This window comes from Merops nubicus, unplaced genomic scaffold, assembly GCF_000691845.1.
Source record: "Merops nubicus isolate BGI_N331 unplaced genomic scaffold, ASM69184v1 scaffold22396, whole genome shotgun sequence".
Classification (NCBI taxonomy): Eukaryota; Metazoa; Chordata; class Aves; order Coraciiformes; family Meropidae; genus Merops; species Merops nubicus.
In genome coordinates this window covers 1-27,319 of record NW_008617228.1, presented here as the reverse complement: position 1 = coordinate 27,319, position 27,319 = coordinate 1, and the positions used below count along the sequence as shown (strand labels likewise).

At 38.8% G+C, this 27,319-nt stretch overlaps 1 protein-coding gene across 1 annotated transcript in view; it reads right to left on the bottom strand.

The window, feature by feature from the left end:
• Positions 1-24,753, bottom strand: part of COL14A1 (collagen, type XIV, alpha 1) — a 66,694-nt gene extending 41,941 nt beyond the window's left edge. Inside the window, exons 1-4 of the mRNA XM_008943092.1 lie at positions 24,666-24,753; positions 18,972-19,088; positions 17,678-17,821; positions 14,344-14,430 (exon numbers count right to left, since the gene is read on the bottom strand). Coding sequence (XP_008941340.1) covers positions 14,344-14,430; positions 17,678-17,821; positions 18,972-19,088; positions 24,666-24,753 — 436 coding nt within the window. The remainder of the gene's footprint in view (positions 1-14,343; positions 14,431-17,677; positions 17,822-18,971; positions 19,089-24,665) is intronic.
• Positions 24,754-27,319: the final 2,566 nt, after the last annotated feature.

Below are 27,319 nucleotides of genomic sequence, written 5' to 3'. Positions count from 1 at the left end.
AAGGTACAGTTAAATTTTTGAACTACAGAAGGACTAAGAATATATTTCAAAATAACTTACTGCATATTTTCTTCCATTCAATGCCATTTATAGCTACTTTTCTTTATAATATTTCAAAGGCTTAAAAACAAAATGACAAGTCCAACTGCATTTTTAAAAAATAAACCCAAAAATCTAAGGCAGAATCTTATTCTAAAGACTTCGGTACAGAGATTTTCTTAACAATTTCACTCTACAGAGGAAGGGAATTTTCTAAATTTTAGTTTGCAGATATATGAGAATTCTAGTCTGATTCTGCACAGGAACTAATAAGACTAATGATTACATTGCATAAGATATTTTTTCAAACATCTTCCAGAAACAGTGGCAAATTCTAAATCTGTAAGAGTAAATTTAAAATTTACACCGAGGAAAAAGCAATTATTTTAATCTAGATAAATTGCTGGCTGTTACCCCAACTATAAAGCTGTTACAGGAACTGTCAAAATCCAAAGGAGAGTCTTATCACAAGGTACAGACTGTGCTTAGACATCTGGGTTTATTTTTAGTTTGGCCAGTAGCTACTTAGCAATTTACAATAGCCATAATCAAAATGTAACTGATGGCCCTTAATTAAAACTATGTCCTTCAATATGCACACATATAGGCAAACAACTCTGATGCATGAAAAGCAGGGTGAAGGCAACCATGTAAAAATTTCTTAAAATAGTCTTATGGAGATTAACAAAAGATCTTTTCTGTCTTTTTCCAAAGAAAAAAATGTTCAATATTCAATAAATAATTATTCAATATTCAACAAACACATTTTTTCCATTGTTCTTGCTCAATTTTTTCCAATAAATAATAATTGTTGTGCAATTACATTCTATTAGATTAGTTTTAGGGTTTTCCTCCTGCCATCTGTTTCCTGTTCCTAGATTGATAAAACACTAACATTTGCAAGGCTGGCAAAGGACCTGTGATTCTGTTGAGACAAAACACAAGCTTCTGAGTGTCATTTTCTTTTTTTCAATGTATAGCTATACAGAACTGCCACAACAAAGTCATAAAAGTATCTGAATCAACATCTAACATACACATCGTTATTACTTGCAACTGATGTTTATTACAGTTTCTTGGAGAACAAAAAACCACTAAACATTATGAAGCTCTTAAGGCAGACACATCTGCCAGTTTGACATCACCTCCCCAACCCCTAAGTACTGATCTAAATTCAGATGCTGAGTATGAAAGGTCTTGAGGGTGTGGACAAGAGAGATGAGATATGAGTGGTATTTCACAGATCACAAACCACAGCCAATTTAGTCTTTTTAAGGAGATCTCTATGCTCACAATTCACAATTTTCCTTCTTTTATCACACCAGAAAGATCAGTGGAAAAGACCAGAAATTTTACCACACATTTTTAACTAAATACACAAACCAAACCAAGCAAAGACCTTGCTGAGACCAACATTCACTTCTGAAACAGCTGTCTCCACCACCATGCAGCCCTAATTCTGCTAATTTTCCTGCATATGAGGAAACTAAATACGCTCAGGCACCAAGCTGGTGCACCAGAGAAGCTCCTCTGAGGATTCCAGGAGAGCAGAGTACTAGAATGCCATGGCTCCACTTACCAAGGAATAATGAGCCAAACAAACAAACACTTCATGAGCCAAAGGCACACACACAAAACCCAGCAGTCAGATAAGGAAACAGGACTCTCTCATTATATGCAGGCAGACTGGTATAATCAGCACAGCTAACCAGAAAGGCGAAAACATCTTTGAGGTGGAAAACATGGACCACTCAGCCAGATAAACAAGCTCTGTTTCAGCTGCTAACTACCCTTTTAACCAAGGGACATAGCTGATCAAGTAACACCAAGGCTTATTCAGCACAGGGAGCACCAGGCAAAGGGTGCTGGCCACGAGACAGCCCAGAATCAGAGTATCAACAGGTTCAGAAAGAACATGAAGAGCTCAGATTATGCAGTGAGGGTGGAATGGCCCTGCAATCATCTCTCCTCAGTACAAGCTCCTGCTTGATGTTGATCAACAGTGTAAGTATCAGATGAATGAAGGGGATTGTGGAGCAAGACCGCCCCACTCTCAAAGGGTCAGGAGCAGCCTTGAAAGCAAACTTGTATAGCAGACAGCTGAAAAGCAAAAAGTTCAGCACCTTCTAGTTGCATACAACACAAGGCCATCTTAGGGCTCACAGTCTTTGAAAAAAGCAACCAAAACATCAACCTTAATCTCCTACTTTGCTGTCCAGAGCACAAAGCAATGCAGCTGGTTCATCAGGGTATTTAATACAACTGGAATGCAAATCCATGAAGAGTTTGCTGATGAATGGATCAATCCTTTATGATTGTAGCTTTATTACAAGAGGGTCTTGGTCTTGCACTTTAGTGTTTACTAATGTATCTGTCTGCTACCACCTCCCTAAAGCTTTTTTTGGTTCCCCCTTCAAGGTTGCCAGACAAATTTTAAAAACTGCCTGGAGTTTCAACTTGTTATTATGTAGCTTCAGCTTCAAAAGAGTAGGTAGTGTCTTATATCAAACATCACTCATGATATACTAAGATATTTCCCTAGAATATACACTGTCATGAGCAAGCTTACAAATTTAGGATTATGAGAATTCATGCTGCCAGATGATGAAAAACTGTTAAGGAGTGTCTCAGCATGATAGTGATGAAAGTATTTCAGTAATGAAACATGTCAACACAGACCCTGAATCTCACTTAAGGTAACAGTCTCTTGCTGCCAGCAGAATCCAGCCATGCCAGCACACTCTGAATTGGATGGATGCTCAATAACTAATGACTTGAAGAGATGAAAAGCAGTCTCAAGAGAATGAAAGACTGTTCATTCAGCTGAGCTTCTATTAATCAGTCATTGAAGAATGTTAACAGCAATCTTCTACTTCAACTAAGAATAGATTGCACAAAAAAAGGTCAGTGCCTTAGGAAAAGCTACCACAGCAAAAAAGAGCCCAAACAGGAGTTTTTCAGTTGGTAGTGGTCCACACGTACCAAGCATTATACCTATTCACTGTGCAGAGATATGAGGACAAACACCTTGTAACACAAGGATTATAAACCTGAGGATAAGTTCTGATATTAGGAGCTGGATCACTTTATGGCAAAACTGAAACTTAGATTAGGTCCAAGGCAGCCCAAGTTTCTTTTCCTACTCTGAGATAATAGAAAGAGAGCTTGTTTGTTTGTTTGTTTGTCTGAGCTATAGATTCTCTAGATGTCTATATCAACACTTTGAATATTTTCAATGAAGCAGATACATTCAAGGACATTTCCTGAAGAGGGACATGGAGGGAGACTGTGCATAACAGAAAAGCAATCTGTCCAACCTCCAGCTTCTGCCTGGTCTGGAACACTGTACAAGAAGTAATGCACAATCATGACCATTTATCTGATGTCAGTATGCTGACAGATGGAAGAAAGGTAGTTACTCCAACAGAAAGGAGGAGCCAGGAGGTAAGTGGAGTCCATGGGTAAGAATGGAGATGGGTCATAATGTCTAATGCCAAGCTTTTTACTTTCTGAACAAAGGAGGAGTTTGTCTGGCATATACAAACTGAAGAAGGAATCCAGCAACCTCTGTGTTAATACTTAATCTCAAACTATGCTAAAGTAAATAAAGAAAATTATTCACAAATTTCCAGATATCAAAAACAGAAAAGGAAGGTACAAAATACATACTAGACCCTTCTTATGTTAAGGTCAACCATTTCCCTCCAATCTCTCTTTGTTTCTCTCTCTTCCCTGATCTCACTTCAATCGGGGATTCCTTCTGTTAGGATCAAAGTGCACTATACCAAGTGAGCCTTTCCCAATTTCAGCCTTCATAGCCACTTTTGGGTCTTGAGCTCCAAACTGGCTTTCCCTCCAGAACGTATTTCTCTCTTACTCAGATGATTTCAACACATTTGCAAGTAAACTAATGGCTATTTAGTTTGGCCAGATGACAGATGTAAACACTGCAATTTCTAAATGTAGCTTGCTTGGTTTTCTCCAAAGCAACTACCAAAATGATGCCAGAGTAAAAATATTTAAGAATTCTGTCCATGTTAGTGCTGATACTTCCCATCAGGTTTTCCAGTCGTGGGAGGCAAAAAGCAGGAGTCCTCCAAAGGATCCTGGCCAGGTCCATAAAAGTATTGCCATTGCAAAAGGAAATCCAAGTTTCAAGTAGTAGTCAAAGGATTCAAAAGTTAGCCACGTCCTCCAGAGAAATTCATGTGATGAGCTCCTGGAATAACCATTGATCATCCACAGCACAATTACTCTCTGGACAGTATAGGGGACTTTACCCAAGAGTTTTATTGCAACAGAGTCCTCCTGTAAGTCCTCCAGTGTCTAACATGTACTTTGTAATGTACATCGTTCTTCACGGTGACTCACAGGTTTACAGACTAGCTTGGAAACTTAACGGATGCCTCCCGTCAAATTCTACCTTCTCAGAAGCATAGAAACCAACATGGCTTGGATGGGGTAACCTGAATTCATATCTCAAAGAAACCAATGGTATATTCTGACATCTCTATTTCATCTCCTCTTTTTTTAAACAGACATTTGCATCACCTGACATTGAGAATGATGTCCATGAGAAGTCAGAAGAAGAATCAAAAGTCATCATCATTCACGTGGCACAAGTAAAAAATAGTCACTGTCAAAGAAAACCCCACGGTCTGCCAACCTAGCATAGATGGGGGCCTGCTGATAGGATTGCTGGGTAGATTCTAAGTGGAATCCAGAGCAGCCATCTTTTAGCACCACATCAGGATGGTGAACTGACCATCAGTGAAAGCACTGATAGGTCAGGCCTCAGGCATTAAACTGAGAGTCCTATTGGCAAAGATCAGATGTTCAGGTCCTGTTTTCACTAGTGAAAGTGAAGATAGGATGTATCGGAGATCTTGTGCTTGGGTTAAGATTGAGCAGAAAAAAGCCAAAGTGGCAGAGTTCTAAACCAAAACAGGTCTATAAAATTATTCCTATGCTAAGCAGCTTCAGAGTGATGGAAAAGTGTACTGAGGGGAGCATAATTATAAATGTTTGGCAAAGCTTTTTGGGGGTCTTAAATGTTCTCAAAACGTTGCAGCATGGTCCAGGTATTCCCCAGCGTTCTCAAGGGAGGCATGGGGATCTGATGCCCCTCCCCTTAAGAAGCATAGATAATAGATTAATTTTTATGTTCTTATTACCTTTAATTGATTAGCAAATGCTAGAACAAGCAGGTATACACCACACATATAGTTCACAATTAGGTCAAAGTCACTGCATGCCACACAGTGCTGAAAAGCAGTCTTTGGTAAAGACTACTAAAAACCTTGCCAAGATGGTAAGCACAAAAGTCCTGAAGTAACATAACAGCCTACACTGAGCACATCTGCCCAGCTATGACGTAGTTAAATGACAGCAAACAACCTGTTTTATACATGATAAGGTAACACATCCACATACCCCCTACAGACACTGCAAAGATTAAATATTTAAGTCTCTGCATGATGTATATACATAGTTTAGGGAAATATAGACAGTAGCTTCCTGTGTAGACAGTAATAGAATCAATAGTTCTAAAATTCACTATACTTTTTGATTCAGGCTAATTTACAAATGTCCCAAAGTGAGCCCTATCATATTGGAGTGCTCTGGGATGCTTGAAGGACTCACCGTTATCTCCAAAGTAGGAAATGCATCTGTCCCTACTCTGAAGCATCTAAAAAATGATATTAAAGACTAACAGCCAGGGTTATGCCTACACTTTGTAATTGAGAGTAAGGTAGAAGTCCTTGAATGGGCTATTTCTGAGCAGGTTAGAGTATTCAACAGGGTGAATGCTGTATTGGACAACAGAGCTGCACTGGTATTAGTTTTGTAGTAAATTTGGTTGCCTCTAGTTCAAGTAACTCTAAGATATTATACTGAATTGGAACAACAACAACAACAAAAAAAAAGAAGCTAAGCAGAAATAATAATTTAAAAAAACAAACACAACCCAAAACACTCATCAGCAAATATTAACCATGGAATTATTAAGTTACAAGATACCTCCTTGGTGACCTTGTATTTTACCTGTTATATAGCCTCACAACAAGTAAGTTCAGTGTTTGCCTCTTGTATAAGTACAGCACAGACCCAGAAACTATACATTAATTACAGGGGTCTCACCTTGCTAGTTATCTTCTAAGATCAGCAACACATTTTTATAACTTGTACTCCCATTTTTGTCACTTGTACTTGCTTCATAACATGATCTGTTCACAATTCAGACTGGTGGGAGTTACTGCTTTCAGAGTAATGAGACATGTGATACAGGAAAAGGTATCTGGGGATTGTACAAGATTTATTATGATATGTTTCAGGGAAGAACAAAAGACAATGAAAGGAAGGGATCCAGGTAGTTTGTGGAGGAATAAGCACAGGAAAATAGAAAGATAAAGGGGGCCAGTTCTTTCTACACAGGTGGCTGGTTAGTACTTGTTTGGCTAAGCCCTGTGCTTGATCACCCCAGACCTATTGGGATTACATGTTCAGTCGTGCTGCTGGTTGGATCTAGGAGCATGGAGAGGGGACAGCCCTGTTTCTTCTAATGGGCTACAGGATTCAGTGATCTCCAAGTCAAGACAAAAAAGAGATTGTATCCATGGTGGAAGAGCCAAGTACTTTCCAATAAACTTTGCTTTTACCCTCAGATTGCAGAAGCTGGATATTGTGCAAAGGCTGAGAAGATAAGGACTGCTCAGGAAGAACAGACTGGCACTGAGGAAAAATGCCAACACAACATAGTTACAGTCTCTTTCTCCTGCTTGCTTATAATAAAAGAGCTAAAATGCCCTCCAGAAAGCTCGGGAAAATGTTGTTAGTAGGGCCAATTATAGGTTGCATAAAGACATAGTTAACGAGTTCCATAGCCTAGGAATTCAGCAAGTAATAAAAAAAAAATAGAAATATGTCATCACTAAAACCAACATGTGCAGTTACATTAGCCAGGATGAAGTGAGTAAAATTATGAAACACAGCCAACAGAGCAGAAGTTCAGAAGGTGTTCATTCCTGTGGCTTAGTCAAATACCTCACAGCACTCATTTCACACTGTCTAGTAATAGTTACTGAAGCATCTGACATTAACTAAACAGATAAGTTAATAAATTAATTAGTCTCATCTGCTGAATAATATCTTAATACACCTTTCTGTGGATTTTTTCCTACTCTGCTTAAATAATGCCACTCAACAGCTGCAGAATGAATGTCAAAGTTTATATACATCAAAGGTGATATCAGTATTGGAAGAAAAAAAGCAAATCAGTGTATTTTTCAAGTTTACTGCACCTCTCATTTCTATGACTATCCAAAGACTGACATAACCTCACTTCAAGAGTTATAATATAAACCTCAGATATGTATACTATGTCATTTTGAGGAATGATACACCTTTCGTATGATCTGATAGTGTGCATAGCACTGGGAGGAAAAATATTATGAGAAAAAAAATCATTTTGAAGCATTTACTTTGAAAGACTGTAGAAATGATGCAAATAATAATATCACTAATAGCATAAAATTCATTCGGAAGACAAAAATAAAAAGAAAGAAGGAAACACAAACCACTATCTCACTGCAAAACAATAACTTTGGCTGTATCTACACAATTTTTGAAGGCAACTTGAGAAATCCACCTATTTTCTAGACATAGACCAAGAGGCTAAAGGTTATGTTCACAATAAAAACTATAAAAGCTCCAGTACCAGTACCAAAGAGATTTTGTCCCTGCATGGTTCAGAGCGCTTGCAGAGCACACTCACCTGAAAGAAACTGCAGTCATACTTACTCCTATTAATACTCAGCAAGTATCACACAATGGATGGCTTCAGGTCCCTTTCCAGGAGAATTAATGATACTAACCCCTGAATGTGTGTAAGTCTTGAAATTTAGTACAATACCACCAAAATCTTTTCTCTTTGCAGCACTGCTGAGTAGTGAAGAAACTAAAGAGGAGAATGGGACCAGCATGTGTCAAAGGGAATTCTTGACTGTGAGAGCAGTCATTCTAAAGGATACTTACAACTTGTATGTGTATATATATATATATATATAGCTCTATACATATAATAATATCACTAAAAATATGAAATTCACTTAAGGTCACTAATAATACTAAATTATTTTTAAAAAACCCATTGTTTTATCCTTACAGTTTATTTTTACTTCTTCCTCAAAAACGTTTATGTGTAAATTAATATACAAATGTAGGAATAGAGATCAAGACACATGAAGTCACTATTCAATGTTTTTAACATTAGTTCATGTTATATTACCTACAGAGAATATAACCTGGCATCTGCACCTTCCTATTACGCTTTGTGGCAGACAAGGTATGGCATTACAAGGCCCATTAAAAAGAGCTTCTGAAGGTTTTTGCATGATGTCTGAGACCCACTATGAATTCTACGTTATTTTCACTCACCCAGTGCCTAATTTTTCCATTCCCAAGTTGTCTTTTCTATACCCACTACCCAACAAAATAGCTATGACTTTTCTTCCTAAACTTCTACCTGCTTGTCTGAATCTTTGATGATCAGAAACTTGAACCTAGCTTTTGTTATCAGTTGATTTATCTTAGAGCTTCCTCCAGTATACTCCCTTAGGGCAGGGAACTGAGGTACAATACCCCTTTGCTCGGGTCATGCAGCTGGCCCCACGCTGGCCCAAGCAGTTCAGATAATGTTCTACCAGTTTGATTCCTGTTGTCATAAAGGTGACTGCATCAGAAAGAAGCATGTAAGGGATTCAGAAAGCTGCAGTTCTCCCAGGCTTTTTAATTAGGCCACAGGTCACAAGATTTTCATAGAAATCTGTAAAAATGCACACCTTGGACTTGCTCCAAGGATGAAATGTAATTTTCATTTCAGAAGGCTGAACTAACTAGCATGTTCTGTGCCGTGCACTGAAGACCTCTGACCTCCCTAACAAGTCATGCTTAATAAATGACTATATTGCATGGATCTTATAGAATCAAAGAAAGATAGGGATTGGAAGGGACCTCTGGAGATCACCTAGTCCAAACCCCCTGCCCGAGAAGGTTCACCTAGAGCAGAAGTTGCACAGAAAAGCATCCAGGTGGGTTTTGAAAGTCTCCAGAGAAAACTCCACAGGCTCTCTGGGCAGCCTGTTCCAGGGCTCCGTCACCCTCACAGTAGAGGTTTTTCCTGATGTTGCCTCGGAACTTCCTGTGTTCCACTTGGTGCCTGTTGACACCCTGTTCCACCACTGGTTACCACTGGACACCACCACCACCACCAGCAAAGTTACTGAAGGTCCATTCAATCCCTTCATCCAGGTCATTGATGAATATGTTGAACAAGACTGGACCCAGTACTGAGGCCTGGTGATCACCAGGGGTTTGTGATGAGGAAGTATCTGTTACAGTACATCATACATAAATCACAAGCATTTATGGGAGCTCATTTACCATCATTTCAATAGACTACAGTATGTAGAAGGCTCATGCTGCAAAAACTTGATTCAGAAGAGAAATTCGTTCTATACATGCTCTATGCTGTCCTAAATCATCCTGGTTTGAGATTTCCATAAGGGAATTTCTGAACAAGGCAGATTTAAGACTGTGTAAATGCTTCACTCTAGTACAGCATTAATAGACCACCTCTTGTATTGGGTGTCTGTGTCCAGGTTTGGCAGTAGAGAGACTGCAGGGGTGGCCTTTTGAGCAGAGACCAGGCTGCCTTGTCCCTGTGAACAACTGGTGGCATCTCTGTGAAAACATTTTTAAATAAGGGCTAGAAATGTTAGGCAGGGAGAGAAGGAGAAGTGAAAAAGACTGAGAAACAGCAGAGGGAACCCCAAGGTCAGAGAAGGAGGGGCTCCATGGCTGAGCTGATATTCCCTGCAGCCTGTGGATGACAGACACCGAAAGAGAAAAAAAGGTATGCGAAGAAAGGAATAGCAGAGAGAAACCACTATGTCCTGATCACAACTCCTCATCCTTTTTGCACCTCTTGCTTTCTCCCTGAAGAGACTTGGACTGAGTGACAAGAAGGGAAGAGGAGAAAAGTCTAGGAGGAGGGAAGAAGTCAAGTTGAGCCTGTGAAAGTAGGGAGGAAAGTTGTTGTTTTAATGTTTGTCTCTTTTTGTTACCTATTACCCATAGTATCTTTTTTAAAATTTATTACCAATTAAACCAATTTTAAAGTAAATTTTCCCCCAGTTGACTCTGCTTACCATGGTAATCAGTAAGCAGTCTCAGTGTCTTTATCTCAACCCATGAACTTTTTCGTTCCTATTCTTCCTCCTCTCTCTCCTGTCCTGCTGGGGAGGGAAGCGAGCAAGCAGCTAGGTGGGAGTTTGGCTGCCAGCCTAGGCTAAACTACCACACTTCTCAACTGAAAACCCCCAAAATGAAGTCCACAAGCCAGAAAATAAAACTGGTCCCCAGTGTTTTGTCATTTATTGAAATGTGTGGCTAAAAACGTTTCAGGCACACAGAGAAGTACTCTGAAGAGAAAGGATATAGCTGCATATTTGCCACAGGATATAATCAAAACACTGTGATTCTCCCCTCCCTAATGGGATTTGATTAGAGAATCACTCATAGACGCTCTCTGAGAAACTGTAAAACATCTGAGAAGGCACAGAATGTATTAACCCCTGTCGCTGTACAGAAAGGAGCTTTGTACATGAGGGAGTTGGAGAAGTGCCAGGGTACATGTACTCAAATATCAGTCCATGCTGAAAGAAGCAGAGTCTGTGAGCTTTATCTCAACAGAAAGAGAAAAGGCTTCTGACATTATTAATATGAGCGTGCACAGCAGTGATAAATCACTGAGCTGAAAACTGACAGGTTCTGAAAAGTACAGAAAGGAGATTCAAGACTTGAAAGTGGTTGTGCAGAAGATCTAGAGAAGGTTTCTAGAAATCAAATATGAAGTGAACATTTGATGGATGAGCACCAGATGCTAAACCTGAATAAATTTGGCACAATGACATCACTGGCTATACACTGGAGGTTTGTTTGAGATAAAAGCATAGTACTTGAGAGTAGGGAAGAAAGGAGTAAATCCTTTCAAACTAACTGAATGGGTAGGACACAATAGATGGAAAATTTTAATCCAAGTTACTGAAGCTGCTGGAAAAATTACTAGCAAGCCACACAAGCCACTGACAGAGTTCCATAAAGACAGAGTGAAACCCAAATACAATCTAATTTAAGGACAAAAGAAAAAGGTAGTTTGGGGAGTTTAGGAGAAGATATGCACATCTCCCAGCACTACCTAGAGCCTCAGACAGTTGGTAATGGAATAGCAGACAGCAGTGCAGACTCAGTCCTCCAAACCACAGATGAAAATAAGAGTGAGAAGCTTTGAAACCATCTGGAATCATTAATATAGATAAACATCTTGTATTTCTTACTGGAGAGCTGGTTTCTATGAGGAGGAGTGTTATGGTGAAATCTTTGTCCCATTGAAAATGGAAATTGAATTTCTGGGCTTTATTATGTGACCTGAAGAAAGTGTGTTAGCTAACTATTTATAAACGAATTTCTATGGTCATGTACCTTCCGTGCCTTTTAGGAAAATCAGCAGGCTACATGAGTTATAAAGCACAAACTCAACTTTGCATTACTGACAAGAGTTCACATGCATTTTCCACACACACTGACAAGTGTGTTACTGTGCTTTATTATTTCTGTCCCAAAACATCAATTTCAGATTTTCTGGCCTACTAAATGCCAAATCTGTCCTAAGATTCCTACTTGAGAATTATGCTAGGCAATTCTCCCTATGCAGAACGACTGACGACCTTTGCTTTCCTAAGGCTTGCAAAGACACTCTAGTTTCTTCTTATATAAATATCCTTCTGTAACAAGTGGAGAAGATATTCACAGAAGGTACCTCCTTACACCAAAACTTGACTTTAACACTTGCAGAAATGGTGTAAATAGGCTTTTGCTATTCTTTCAGTCAAGACCAGAACAGAAGTCACAGACATTGACAATACCAATCTGGACGATGGTAATTTTCAATTAACTTTGTGGTCTTGCTCTTGTTTTGAGAGATTGCTCTCGTTTACACACAAGATAATATACTACTTAATAATTTATTTTATGCTGTTAACTCCTAAAGTCTTGATCCAGGATGTAACAGCCACAAAATGTATCAGAGTTGCTATTAAATCCACCAAACTTAGCCATTTACTAATTTGTTACGAAACCAGTTAACTGCTGGCCTGAATTCACTAGGTCATACTCATGATTTCCTGTCAAACATCTGCAGAAGATCAAGTTATTCTTCATGGTTTGGCCATAAAATTTTGCTCTATTTCTTTAATTGATTTCTTTCACAGACTCTTTTTCCTTTTTTGATTCAATTTCAATTTGGGGTGGAACAGTCTTTATATATTAAACTCAGAAAGTTTTGATACCATTTCTCTTTATGTGTCAGTTCTGAATTAATTGCTATCCAACCTACACATTTTTTATGCTGATGCTGTTATTCTGCACAACATTTTTGCAGAAAATCTCATCCTACTCCCACTGAAGTCATTCAGTTGGAACCTTCATCACTTTAAATAATCATTATACTATGCAAAGGCAAGAAATATGCAATAGCAACAGTCAGAAAGGTCTATTACTTTACATTAAAATATAGATGGGTTGGGAATAGGGCTAAACAAAGTCAAGAATTCATAAAAATTAGTGCAGCATTTTTTTCTTTTTGTTCAGTTTTGGTGATGGAGAAATTTGTAAGTTTTGCCTTTCTTTCAAACCCCAGTTTTTTAGTAAAACCCACTACAGTAAGTGTAAGGCAGTATCTTTTTACAAGTGCTGGATGAAAGTATGTTTTGCTCTGATACAAACCATCCCAATACTGCTGAAGAAGTTCAAACAAAGTAAAAAGTTGTGTTTGGAGGAGGAAAGCGATTGCACTAAAGATTTCACAAGTAAACAAGACTCCTAAAAAGGGAGAGACTGCAGATGCAGTCTCCTCTTGCCAACTGTATTTTTGCCCCTACTCTATGAACAAGTATAAATCCTCTCCCACACTCTGGCAGACACTTTCTTCTGTCTGCATTTAATCAATATTTTCCTATTACAGGCCCATTTTCCCCTCCTTCAACTTTTATCACTTGTCCTTCGTTAAAACAAATCACATTTTCCTTCTTTAGTTCTCTCACTTCTTCCTATTCAGTCTTCCTCTAGACCTGACAGATCGCCTCTCCATTACCCATCGTGCACTAGTAGGTGTAATTTGCTTTTTTCAGTGCTGTAAATACTAGCTAACGTTTTCCCCAGTGCACCCAATGTGATGAATTAACGGTGCTTTGGTTTGAGAAATGCTGTGTGGAACCAAACTTGTGTCGTGTTAATCAACATAACATGACCCGAGTATGTATGGTAAGAAGAAAAAACCATTGAAGTGAGAAAAATTTGCATGGGTTCCAAGGAGCTTTGGGTGATGTCTTTGATACTTGTATTAGTAGGAGACAGAGCTAAAAGGGATAGGACAAATGGGATCCTTGAAACTGTCCAGTTTATTCACAGAGAGACTATTTAAAGTCATAATAAGCTATTCCCGTCTCTGCTTTTTCTGTACATCATAAATAACCACTGAAGGGAATAATTACTGTTGGGGTTACTTCATAAAGAAGATGTTATTTGAATTTTAGAATAAGAGGAAATGGAGTTATATATTCAGCTTGAAATAGAATTTATTGCCTATACAAGACAAGCTTCTCATGTCAAGCAATATCACATTTCAACAGAAAATTGGCTCCTTGCAACTGAACAAAATGAACTCTTTTTTTCCCCTCAAAATATTTCAAATGTCCTAATTTATGTGACCTACATTAAGACAGAGTTATCAGGTCGTTATGTGCCTAATTATACAATAATACCAATTTGACCTTAGGTAAGAATTAATACTGCAAGCCTGTCTTGCAGCCAAGATGATACAAAATCATTAATATGTATATACACACACACGTGCAATTTTTTCACTACTCAAAATACACCCAGTGGGGAAGTATAGGCAATGTGATTTTTTAATGTAGGTTCAAAGACTGTTTTGATGCTATTCATGGTGGTGTTTATTGCTTATTGTATAAACTGATAAAGCAAAACAGTAAACTAAAAGTAATACTTCTGTTGTAGCAACTCTCCAATATTCACGAAAATACTTGTTTTAAAAAAAATTTATTTCTGTTTAATTTAACCCTGGGAAAGCACTGACTTAAAGAAAAATCTACACAACGGCCAAGTTAAATAAAAAAGCTGATTATTTTCAGAGTATCACATAAGCCATATGTGTTATGATCTGACCTTCTGGAGCTGGTTTACTCGCATTTGTTTTTTCTGGATCCTTCACCTTGGATTTACTCGTTTCTTTTCTTCTCTCTATATCTTTAACTGAAATATAAAGGGGGAAAAAATAATCAGTCAAACTAGAAACAATGCAGTCAGAAGCATATAACTTCTTCCAGATAAAGAAGTCGCACACAACATCTTGCAACATGCTTAGGTAACAAGTGATCCCCTCCCTCCCTTAGGGTTTATTCTTTTTATTAATCTTTCCCCATCCTATCATCATTAACGTTCTCAAAAGTAACTCTTCTCATATAGGAGAGTCCAAATACAGTGACATCAGCACCTAAGCCCACGCTGACAAAATCCAGCACTGGAAATACAGTCCATAAAATTGGCAAAGCTAGCTGGGGAAAGTCCAGCATCGCCGAGTTCCACTCCAAGTCATTCAACACAGTAACACATAAGCCAGCTGTTACATTATCCACTTTAAAGAATCAACTTAGATTCTACACCCAAATCTATGTTCAGGGCACCAAATACTCCCATGAGAGCAAAGCTGGTCCAAAGCTCAGACTTCAACAGTTTCCCATCCCACAAGTGGGTGGGATACCTCCCTTATTATGTACCAAATATGTCACAACAGCAAAGAGGAACCCAGCTTGATCAATAATTCCTAATGTTACATTACTAGCCACTATAACTCTACTTATAATCTGAAAAATTCTGGCAAAATCATTGAAATATTTTTTTTCTAATAGGTGACTTTGGCAGAATTTCCTTAGAATGCAAACTATCGTCAAAACCCCAGCCGCCTACAATGGGCAGGAACAGATTAAAAGAATGAAGTAGAGAATATCTTTCATAGAAAATAAAATTCTACTCCAGTTAAGATCTTCTGCTTATGTAGAACTGGACTATGCCTAACATTGACGCAAGCAGGCACTGAGCCTTAGCCAGGGTCAGAGTCTCTCTGTGCTACATCGTTCAAAAAACGTTGTCAGAGGGTAGAAGAAGATTATCCCTCTCTTGAAACATATAAAATAGACAAAACAAGCATTCTGTTTCACAGAAGTGAAACCAAAGTTGAATGAATTTAGACAGTTTATCCCATGGTATACAGAAAACCTGAAAAGGCCAGAGCGGTCTAAGTTCCATTCTAATATATAATCACAAGATCATCCTAAGGTCTTACAAATACAAAAAGCCATTGCCAAACATCTGAGTGCGACTTCCTCATTTAATAATCCTCTGAAGAGCCTACAGCACTCATGCTCCAGGTATGTTTCCAGAAACGAAAACTGGTGAAAAAATAACCAAAGTTTTGACTCCTCTCCTTACTAACACAGTGTTTGTACCTGTACATCACTTCCAAATTCAGTGAACAGTTGTGAAAATGATTCAGAAACAAATTTAGGTCCACAATGTTGCTAAGGGATCAGCTTTTACCAAGGTAGATCTTGGTTACTAGCTGGGTTACAGATAAACCATAATGACACAGGTTTTGCTCACAAGTCTGGGTTTAATCCTTACCTAAACAAGTTTCCAACCAAAAGAAAAAAAGTAAAATTACCAGAATTTTAGTAGTCAAAAAAGGATGCCACTGCTTAGCCTTCTAAGAGCACTCCTTTGAAAGAAGGCAGAAGGCAAGTTAAGGAGCTGCTTGATGGCCTCCTCTAATGCTAGTGCTGTAGAGTGGCAAGTCTCCAGAGAAACAGTACAAAAGTCTGAAAAAGCTCATAGGAGACAAGTTGGTCTCGTCCTGACAGAGATTTCTGGATTTGGGAAAGCCATTTCTAACTGTCAAATTCTAACCACAAAGGAAGAACAGACAAGACAACACTAGTTTTACTCATATATTTATACAAGAAAAAAAAAAAAAACCAAAACCAAAACCAAGACTTCCTAGTACATGTTTCTACAGCTACGTTTTTAAAGTAAAAAATTCCCCAGTGATCCTTGTTAATTACATGCTTACATACAATAACTTACAAGCAGCACTAGAATAAGAAAGAATACCTGGTTATATGAAGGGGAATGCTCTTTTTAACAATAAAATTTTATTGTAGACTTAAGAATTCTTTGAACATCACTTACAACTCACCAACACTAAAATCATACTTCCAATGCACTAAACCAGGAGAAATTCTCAAAGCTTTGTATGCGTTTGATGTTCTTTTCCTCTCAAGAAATAGTGACCACTTGTCAGAGAAGGGGAAAAAAAAAGAACATAGGATAGCAAAAAAGGAGGATTTGTGTACATGCTGTATCTGATTTTATTCATACAAGGCATCAATACTGTCAAATGAAACTCCAGCCTCTTGAAGTGCTACAAGTTTTCGCCTGCAGCAAAGAAAGAGCATATGAAACAACATAACCCCCATATTCTTAAATCAATTTGCCAGCTCTACTTTTCCAGAAGAATAGAGGTAGCTTAAAAAACAGCCACACCTAATATTACAGAATTTTGTGTAGCTTTCTGTGGGCTGTTCTTTAATGCTAAAGTAATCTGTGGTTTTGTGGGTTTCCTGACCAGGATACAACTTGAAGTAGTAAACACATAGTTGCAGTGATGAAAAGCTAGGAAGACTTTGACATGCACCACATCAAGCAGTCCGCATATTTTACCTTCTGCTGCTTCTTAGGGAAAGTCAGTTTAGCAATGACAGTGAAAAATATTCAGTGCCTTTAGCAATGACAGTGAAAAACATACAGTGTCAAAGGAATTCAGTAGGCTTTCAACTGTACTCCCAGACTGTCACGTTTTTCTCTTTATCAACCAAATCTCCACTGATCACTGAACTGTTTAACCACAGATCCAGACGAACCAGCTAAGACATATATATCACTACAATACAGACATTAAGAGTATGTGTAGGGCAGATAAAAAAAAAAGCCTTAAGCATAATTTGTAAACATTAAGTAAGAATTATGCCTTTCATAATATCATTGAACTAACAACTAGTTGCCAGTTGGCATAGATATAAGAATGTTTTAATAAAAAGTTGGACAGAAGGAAGGAAATCTTTTAAGTATCAGAATAGAGCACTTCCCTTCTTGTTTCCGCTCACTGAAGACTCTTTTCCACAAGGCTCTCACTAATTTTGTAACAGAATGGGGCAGAAAGGGATTCCAAACCAATGGAAATAAAAATAGCCAAAGCAAGAATCTCCTGTGCAAGAATGACTAGACTGATTCAGATCTCCAGCTGTACATGTACCAGCTCAAAGCTGTGGCTCTGATTAGCCTTCTACCACAGAATAAACAGTTTTTCCATTGTCCCTCTGTGTCAGACTTCAATCAGATTAAATATCTGATAAATTCTACATGTCAGGCATAAAGAGACACATACTTCTGAACTGGCCTTGTGCTGGCTTACTCTCCTTGTCTTCATTGAATGCAATGATCTGAAGGGCATAGTTTTGATCTGGAATAAGACCTTGAATAATTGCTTTGGTTGCAGTGTTTTGAAGAATTAATTGATTGGTTTTTCCACCTTTAAGAGAAAAAAAAAAAAAACAACAACACACAAATCAATAACATTGTTAGTTTTAAATCATTACATTTATACTGCCATAGGAAAAGCAAACTCAATCTCTACAATGACAAAAGCATTATCACTTTGGGATTATCCATACAGACAGGCCTGAAAGCATCCCAGAAAACCAAGAAGCCAGGCAGCCTGATCAAAGACACAGATCAGTTTTCTTAGATAAAAACATTCTGAGATCAATCAAACAGCCTTTGTATGTGGGCCTCATGGAATAACCATGGTGTCCAGCAAAACTATTAAGAAAAAAAAGAAATATTTGACAAAAAACTGTGAAGTTTGGTAAAAATCACACACAGGCTTTCACACTGCTCCGTGGTCAGGTGCAAGTTCAGCCCTCAACATACCCATGTTATCTTGGAATATCCTCTTTGCCCACTTCCTCTGAGCAAGGAAATTCTCATGTATAAATACAAGTATTAAACATTTCTATGTGGAAAGATTTTATATAAACATGTACAAATATGTATTTTACCTGTATGTTAGAAGTATAGCTATCCATAAATTAAAATATGTACAGAAATAGTATCTCTACACAGGTAGCCAGATAAAGCCAAATATTTTAAATGACAACTTGAAATGTAAAGATAGGCAAGAAAAATTAAGAGGTTTTTTGAGGGGTTTCATTTGTCTGGGTTTTTTTTTTTTTTTTTTTTGTCTTTTTTAAAATTTAGTCTAAAATCTTGTTGGTCTTTTCTGAGGAGCTCACTATGGGAGAAGGCCCAGGGAGATCCACCTCAAAGCTTTGACTGAAGGAGCATTCTTGTGTTCTCCCTTGAATACTTCCCAGACCTCCTTACAGCCCACCGGGAGAGAGGTGAAGACAGATGATCAGTAACAATTCCCAAGGACCACATAGGAAGCACAAGTAGCCTCCTTCCACTTGTACTACCTTAATCTTCCCATATTCTATACCTATGACCACCCTCTGGTGAGACTCTTTTCTCTCTTCTGGTGACCACCCAATACCCTGTTATCCACAGCTTGCTCAAAGTTCCTTAGTCCTGAAGGACGACACTAGCCCCTGAAAAGCTCTTCAGCCTCAGAAAGACAGCCCTTTGACCTTAAGGAAGAACATCCAGACTTTTGTTTTTACCTGAACTTGGAGTGACAAGAAGCTTATATCCAGTGAATTGCCCCTTTGGGGCTTTCCAAGAGATCTGTACACTGTCAGGACTGACTACATTATATCTTAGCCTTGTCGGTGGGGACACTGCAAGTGGGGACAGAAAACAACATTTTAGATTCAAATAAATAGCAACCACAAATTTTAAACAAACACAGACATATAGGAAGACAACACAAAATTTTAATGATAAAGGATGCAAGTTATTCAAAATACCACATACATCAGTTTATTAGTTTGTAAAACGACATCCCAGGTGCACTACTTCCCTCAGACATACCTTTTATTTATCTCTTTATAAAAACAAACTAGCAACCTAACACCAGAGGACAGAAAGACAAACAGAGTTAGATGTTAAGACTCTAGTTTAGCAGGCAAAGCTGGTAATAAAAATGCTCTTTGTTAATATATGGGACTGAAAATTGCTCTCCTGGCTTACACTGACAATATGGGTTCCCTAGCTTCCTCTACCTCACATTACCATGGGTGTTTCCCCATATTTAAGGTTTCTCAGGGCCAAATTTTCAAAGCCTTGTGAGGACACAGTAACCAAGAGGAAAGATAGGCATGCACAAGGCAGAGGGAACGTTAGCTGCCCCGTTTGCAAACCTGGCCTAAGCAGCCCCCAGACTTGCCCAGCTGCAAGCACTGCTTCAGCTCTTCAGGACTAGCAGGCATGCACGGGCTAGTCGGGATTCAGACAAGGCAGTCTGGATGGTAAACAGAGCTGGCTTCTGAGCCACCACCTAACTTTCATACAGAAGCAGCAGGTGAAATGAATAAAAGCATGAAATGATGGAGAAAGAGGTAGTGGAAAATTCACCCTACATCGTTACTTAGCATCAGCCTCTTGTGTCTGTGCATACAAACTAGTTTTTCATACCTTTGCCCTGCTCAGGCAAGCTCCACTGATGCTAGACAACACTCCGTGTAGTGTTTTTGCTCTGCTCAAGGAGCCACATCCCTCCTTCACAGCAATCAACTCAAGCAGAGCTGCTACTTCTGCAGCCTGTGGTATCCAAGGCTGTCAATAAGGGGAAGTTTTCATAGATTGGAATAGGGTTTGGTTCACAGAACTAAACTACAAAGGAAAGGCAGCCAGGGAAGCTACCCAGAGGCTGAACAACAGAAAGGGCTAGAAAAGCTTAATCTCCTCCATCAACCTTACCCCTCATCTTCCCAGTACCTCCACAGCCCCCTGAACTTCCTCCTTCATTTTCCAGACCCTTGGTGTCTCCATCACTTAAAGCTTCTGTTACAATGCTCAAGAAATATCTAAAGGGAAATGGCATTTTTTTTTCCCTTAGGGCCCAAGGCAGTTCTTAATTGACTAGGGTCATGCCCATGGTCTGTTGGTCCACTAGATGTAAGAAACCAGCAGTTCTCATGATATTTCTGAGATTTAAGGATTACAGCATACGGAGCATCTGAGTCAACAGGCAGAATGTGCAAGCCAACAGTCTGGCCTCTCCGTTTGACCTGCTACACTCAACGCAGCTCTGGCACTAGCCGCAGCCAAAGGCCTGTCCTGAACTGATTACTTTTTCCTACGTGCTTCTTTTTCCAGCAGCTTGGGGGAAGAAAGAAGGAAAGAGGGAGGCTGTAGTTTTTTTTAGATATGGGGTAGTGGTTTTTTTTCTAATCTACCATTAGAAATATTTTGGGTCTTAAAAGTAAAAATCTGGAGGTTTAATATGAGATTCGTATTCCTCCGCATCCAGCCTCAGTCCTTAACAGACATTTCTGCCAGACCACGGGCAGGTTCTGGAGTCTAGAACTGACCAACAAAACACAGAAAACAGAGTACATAAGCACCAAGAACAGCTGAGTAACACCTCCACATTCTCAAAGACTTCAGAGAACACACTCGAGAAGAGAGGCAAGGGGACAGAAACAGCAGGTAGCACGCCAGTTCCACGCTCAAAACTGTTCTGATCCACAGCATGGAGCTTCCACCCAAACAGTACATTTCCCCAGCTGCTGGGCACAATCTTGTCAGACCTCATCTTCAGACTGTGGGTCACCCCCTGATGTTTAGAGAAAGAGAGGCTGCAAGCAAGAGTGTGTGCAGAAATCACTGCAAAAAGAAAAACAGTTCTTTGAAAATTTGGCCCTCATATTGCAAAATGTTTTGCTGGGCAGGTTTCTGCAAGAATATTCAGCGTCCTATAATTGTAATAAAATGAGAGAGACTACGGCAAAAAGCTTTGAAAGCCAAGCAGACTGTAGTTATGGATTGCAGCTTTTAACTCATTCTCAAGATTCATTCTGTCTGAGAGTGATACATAAATCACAATGAATTGGGGCTGAATGAACCGAGTGACAAATCATACATAGAAGTTTGCAAAATATGCAATTTATTATTTACTTCATCTAAAGAATAGAAAATAAATTTTTGAACAATGACAGCATGAAAGTGTAAAAATGCTGCACATTTTACCAGGATTAAGCAGTAAATTTGTACGGGGATTAAGGGGCAGAGCAGAGAGCAGTAAGTAACACCAAGGATTGGCCAGAATTTCTGAGTTCATTTTCTCTGCCATCTTCTTCCTTCCCCTGTCATTGCATTCCGTCCTACTTTCAGCTTCAGTTTATAAAAGCACCTTCTAACAAAGCAGCATAGTTCTGGCCTAATTACTATTACCCGTCACCAAACCAGGTAAATTTTGGGAACCCCCAAAAACAATCACAGATCTTACAAGCAAAGAAAGACACAACCACCAGAAGTTTTTCTGTTTACTATGGAGTTACAATGTGAAAGACTAGAAAAGTTGTGCCAGAATAGTCTTTACATAACTAGACTGTTTTCACTGGGTACTTTTTGTATCAAAGGTGGCAGTGCAGGGGAACAGACATTCCACACAGCAATTAACCATCAGGAAGAAGAGAATTATTTACCAGACAGAAACTCAAATGTGTCTTAGTTGTGCAAAGACTAACGTTCTGGCAAAGAAAGTACATATAGCTAAGGAAGTTAAATATCTAACACTTGAACAGACAACAAAATATTGATGGGAATTACTACACATTCACCAACCTGAAGAGGGTATCTTTATTTCTTTGGACCTTTATTGTCTGTGGAACAAAATCTCACTTCTTGCAGAAAGGGAAAAAAAATAATCCAAGCCGAGTCAGTTAACTGATAAAAATCAGTAGCTAGAGCTTGTTAAGTGGTTTTACAGGAATGCAAAAGTGAATGGCCATCAGCAACATTAGAGCAGTCACCCAAAAGAAAACTACAGACAAGTGCAAGGCTTTGTTTTATGCCACCAGATAAATTAGCACTCCAAACACACAACTCCTGTGGACAAATAGGGAATGTTTTGAACTATTCAGTATCTTAATGGAAAGGGAAAATACCATAAATTGCATATGTGCAGCTAAGGCATCCAATAATCTAAGACTGGCTACTAACTAAACCTAGTGGCTTCCGATTTATTTTTGTCATAAGAATTGAACAAGTTAATATGCACTGCAATTACTTAGCAATCACATTAATAACACATGGAAATTATTGCAACACAAAGAAAAGTTTCCATCTTTAAATATAGAAGGAAAATTCCTAAAGCAAGTTACTCTATGAATAAAGGGAACATTCTAAAGCAATTTTTTTTTGCCCAGTACTATTTTTGTGTGCTGTATAAGAACATAAGTAGACAAAAGCTGATTTTTTTTTTTTGTTGCTATTGTTTAAGTGACATTATGTTGAATGAGGAAGGAATATTGAGTAAAATCTAAATGGCACCATGTGGTTTATAAGATATTCAGACAATAAATGAGAGAAAACCATGTAGCTCAACACAGGTAACTCCTCAGGTGAAGGCATAAGCTGTAGCTTCAGGCATATTAACTTCAGTCTCCAAAACATATTTTCCTTTCCAAGAAGTCACATTACACACCTTTACCTGAGCATCTTTGCCAAAGGAAGGAAATACAAGCTGCAACTAATACCAGCTCTTCCTACACCTTGGCAGAGTGTACAATTTCTTAAAACAAATGTACTGTTTGTGCTGTACTAAACTGTAAATAGCCAGCTGCATGAAGTTTACTGCAACGGGTGGCAACCTTGAGAAAGGAAAGGATCTGAGAAACATCTTATGACTTTTAAGTGTAGCAAGAGTTTTATTCTGTAAGCATGAAACAAGAGACTTCATATCACCTAGTTTAATAACATAACAGTCATTTTGGACCAAGGCAATAGTTCACTTTGCTTAGTATCACACTGCTGACAGCATTCAGCTGATGCTTGCTGGAAGAGTGTAAGAACAAGGGAAGTATTGTTCTTTATTCATCAAGTACACCAACTCTAGCTTCTGCTGGTGTGATGATTGTGGAAAAAACTCTCTCTGACCTTCATTTCACTGTATTAATAATAGTTCGAGAGTTTTCTCCCTTACATACGACCTATTAAATCAACATTTAAAATAAATATAAAAGAGAGTAGGAGGGATGATTATGGTTTTTCAAGCACAAGGAATCTTGCAAAACTTTCTGGAGATGGATCTCAATCCCCAGTCCTATTTTGCAAATTTTAACCATATGTATTAGGACTGAAATACACAGAGAGGGACTAACCATATGCTTTGCTTTATTGGCTCATTAAGTCACAAACATTCTGGACCTCATTTCTGACCAGAATTGATGTGTTGAGCATGAGGAACATGTATTTCTTCATTCACCTCACATCTCCTACATTAAATATTACTGTTTACATGTGTCCCTAAGTTCTGGGAGAGGCTTATAAAACACTTGCAGACTTCCAGACATTCAAGATGGTATGTGCTTCCCAGCACTCGAGTGCCACGCAGACTGGACCTCTCTGCTGCTTGCATTTACCAGGACTTGGAAAGCCTCAGGTTGATGCTATTCTCTCAATGTGCTCATGAATAATGCATTATATAAGACACTTTAGAAGAGACACAGGATAAAATTCTGCTCCCAGTTATGTCTATGCAGTCTCATATCAAAGGGTTTACTTAAACATAGACTTGAGAGACACATCTTTCTTTAGAAATCATAAAACCTCATTGGCATTCTTCTTTTCTTCTTCCCCAAGCAACAGGCTAAGTTTTCTCTACAAGTCAAACCACGGTCAATACGATCCAACAAGTATTTAAGCCTAACAATCTCAACAGTATCTTTTAATACCTACAAAGGAGATATTTTTTAAAAGCTGCAGAACTAGTCTGTGACATTTAACAGTCCTGTGCCATCTTGCAAAATGTGTTACAATAGCTACTGCTCCAACAAAGAAAAAAATACATGTTCCATACAAGCTTAGTGTCATAGATGGTCCATCAAACTTACTTTATTAAACAGAGGACAGACATAGCAATTTCTGATCAGTATTTTCATGCAAATAGAAGTAAAAAAAAAAAAAACAAAAAAAAACCAAACAAACAAGCAAATGTTCCATATAAGTCATTTGGAGACACCTGAATTTGCAAAATGATTTATGCTGTCTGAGATACTACTGAAAGACCACACATGAACATATAATTCTACGCTCCCCTTGCCCATTCAGAGATCAGCAGCAAAACTCCTGCTTCATTTCAGTCATACTGGATCTACATCCTAAGAGGAAAGCAACACTTGCATCTGGAGTAAGAAAGCCTGTTTCTGCAAATCAGAGTGAAAAGCTCCATCTTGTTATTTATGGCTTACCTTGGCCCTTGGCATCACTGATGAAGAAAGCTGTGACAGTTAAAAAAGCCAAGAAGAAACAGCTCTGTATCTCACACCGCCAAAGCATCTTCTTCCCCTCTATATACACAGTATCAGCAGGTCTAAAAACACAGAACGAAAAGATTATTAAACCTGCAAAGATAAGACATCCACTTTAATGAAAACTGTGGACAAAATCTGAATCCTGTTAAAAAAAATAAGGAATTTGCCATCGACATCAGTGGAGCCAGGACTTCATCCTGACAGCAGTTACATAACCAAAGAATACTTTACCTGCAAGGGACAAAGAACCCAATTTGGGCAACTTAACAGTTCTGAAAATTCAGCCCATGGGGGAAAAAAAAAAAAAAAAGCTATAGTCTTTGCTACATATACGTGAGTATTGGAAGTAAAGTTTGCTACACATAATGAGTTAGAATGAGGATCTCTATACAACGCAGTGTTGCAAGCACCTCATCAAGATACCTGTAGCAGAGAACTCTGAAGCTTTCAGTAACAAAGTAGGACTAAAACTGTTATTTACTTTATAGCCAGAAAACATCCAGAATGGGATACTAATTTATGTACTTCAGGATGCTGCAATAAAAGAAAAAAAAAAAAAAACAACAAAAACTGCCATGCAAGCCTACCATGAAATAGCAAAAGCCCGTGTGTGCAGCAACCCCTGTGAAACAATCATTGATAGCTCAAGTGAGCAATTTTGCACATCAATTGTCAAAAAGGGCAGAACGTTCTGAGGTAACACAAGTCCTCTTCTCACTGCCCTCTACAGCCTACTCTATTTTTCCTTTTTTTTTTTAATTTTATTTTATTCAACTTATTTCTGTGCTCTCTGCTGTACTACTCCCTGGCACTTACAGTGACTAAACCAGACAGCTCAGAAGGCATGCAGGGTATCAGCTGAGTAACATTTCCCAGTACAGTTATTCAACATATGCAGAAACAGAAACCTCTCCAGATGCATCAACTTGTTCATAACATCACGCTTATAAATGTTTATCCCTCACACAGCTTTACCATACTAGTTGTAGCAGATTTTCTGGGCCAGGAAGAATAATTTTTGCTGCCCTTTCCCGCTAGTTTTTTATGGAAGAATTAAATTAAGATAACTAATAGTAGATGGCTTGCTGTTATCTGAACCAGCACTTTGGTACATTTTAGTTTATGTATTTGTGTTGCACGTCCCACCTATTTAACTCCTGTGTCATTTTCTCTAATATTCCCAGCATTCCATCATTGAATTTTCCTTCCATGTCTTCATGTCTTCCAAGGAAGGCACAGAACAAGTGGTTCAACCAATATAAGTGGTTCTCAAGTAATGATTCTAAACCAATATTAAATAGATATGAGGATTTGACCTACATCTCATTATCTCTTCAAGTATTTGCAATTTGCTGTAGTTACGCAGTATTTGGTAGATCTACTGTTGCAAATTCCAGCCACAAGTGCTTGATATGTCACCTAGAAATATACAGGGGGGTTAATTATTGTGAATTCCATCCCCACAGGAGGTTACCTAATTTTTAGCCAAATTATCAACAAATCTGACACTAAGTATATATTTTGAATGTATTTTTAATCCATCTCTTAAAGTATAAATCTCTCAAGATTTGTCTGAAGAGAGAAATAGCTAGATCTAATAACATAGATGTGCATCAAAAATTTAGGTATTACTACACCCAGCTCTTTGGACACATCCTCCAGACAGAATTCAGAAAGCCGATCAATGTGTCCAGGCTTCCTACCACATGAACATAAAGAGTCAGACAGCCCAGGACCGGATCTAGATGAGCCTAGTGACAGGCAATAGGAAGAATGAAGGGAGTTAAGTCTTAAACAGTCTGAAACCCACCCCTTGTGTATTTCACATTGGGTATCAATGCTTCTCTCCTCACTCGGGAATACAACCTGGAGCAAGTAAATGTAGACTCCTCAAAGAACACCATACAAGTCCTTCTTCAGTGCAGTCACCACTATGTGTGGATTCCTTTCCATGTAATAACCGAGACATTAAAATATTCACTGACAGTAGTGGCTAAATTCCCTGTCTGGTAGATTTGATATAAACCCTCCTCCCAAATAAGAGCTATAAATACTGACAGGTAATCCTGCAGAGAAACACTCTCTAGTGCTGCTTTTAGAAAACAGTCATTGCACCAAGAAGTAACATTTATTGGGATGCATAAAACTAGCGCTGGATAAACCAGGCAGAAGTTCCCCTATGCAATGATCCCCACGTCAAGGGTCACTTAACTAGGAAAGACAATCACCAGCCTGCCAGCCACCTTGTGGCTGACATACGGGAATGAAAAGAAATATCCTTATTCCTCCTCCTTTTTTTTTGTATTCCACCTTCCATTAACTGTTCGGTTAAACAGTTACCTGACAGAATAGCCCTGGCCGCAGAGACCAAAGCCTTCCAACCCAAAAGCCCCACTCATGAGGCGAGCCCCCTCTCCCGGGAGGGCTCCGGGACCCGCCTGCCCAGGCCTGGCTACAGGGCACCTTCTCCCGAGGGAGCAACCCTCCTCTGAGGCCTCCCAGCCGGCAGAAACGCGGCATGCACCTTGTGCTCCGGGCCGCCTCGGCACGGCCCCGACACCCTCCCCGACCCCGCGGGCCAGCGCCGCCCT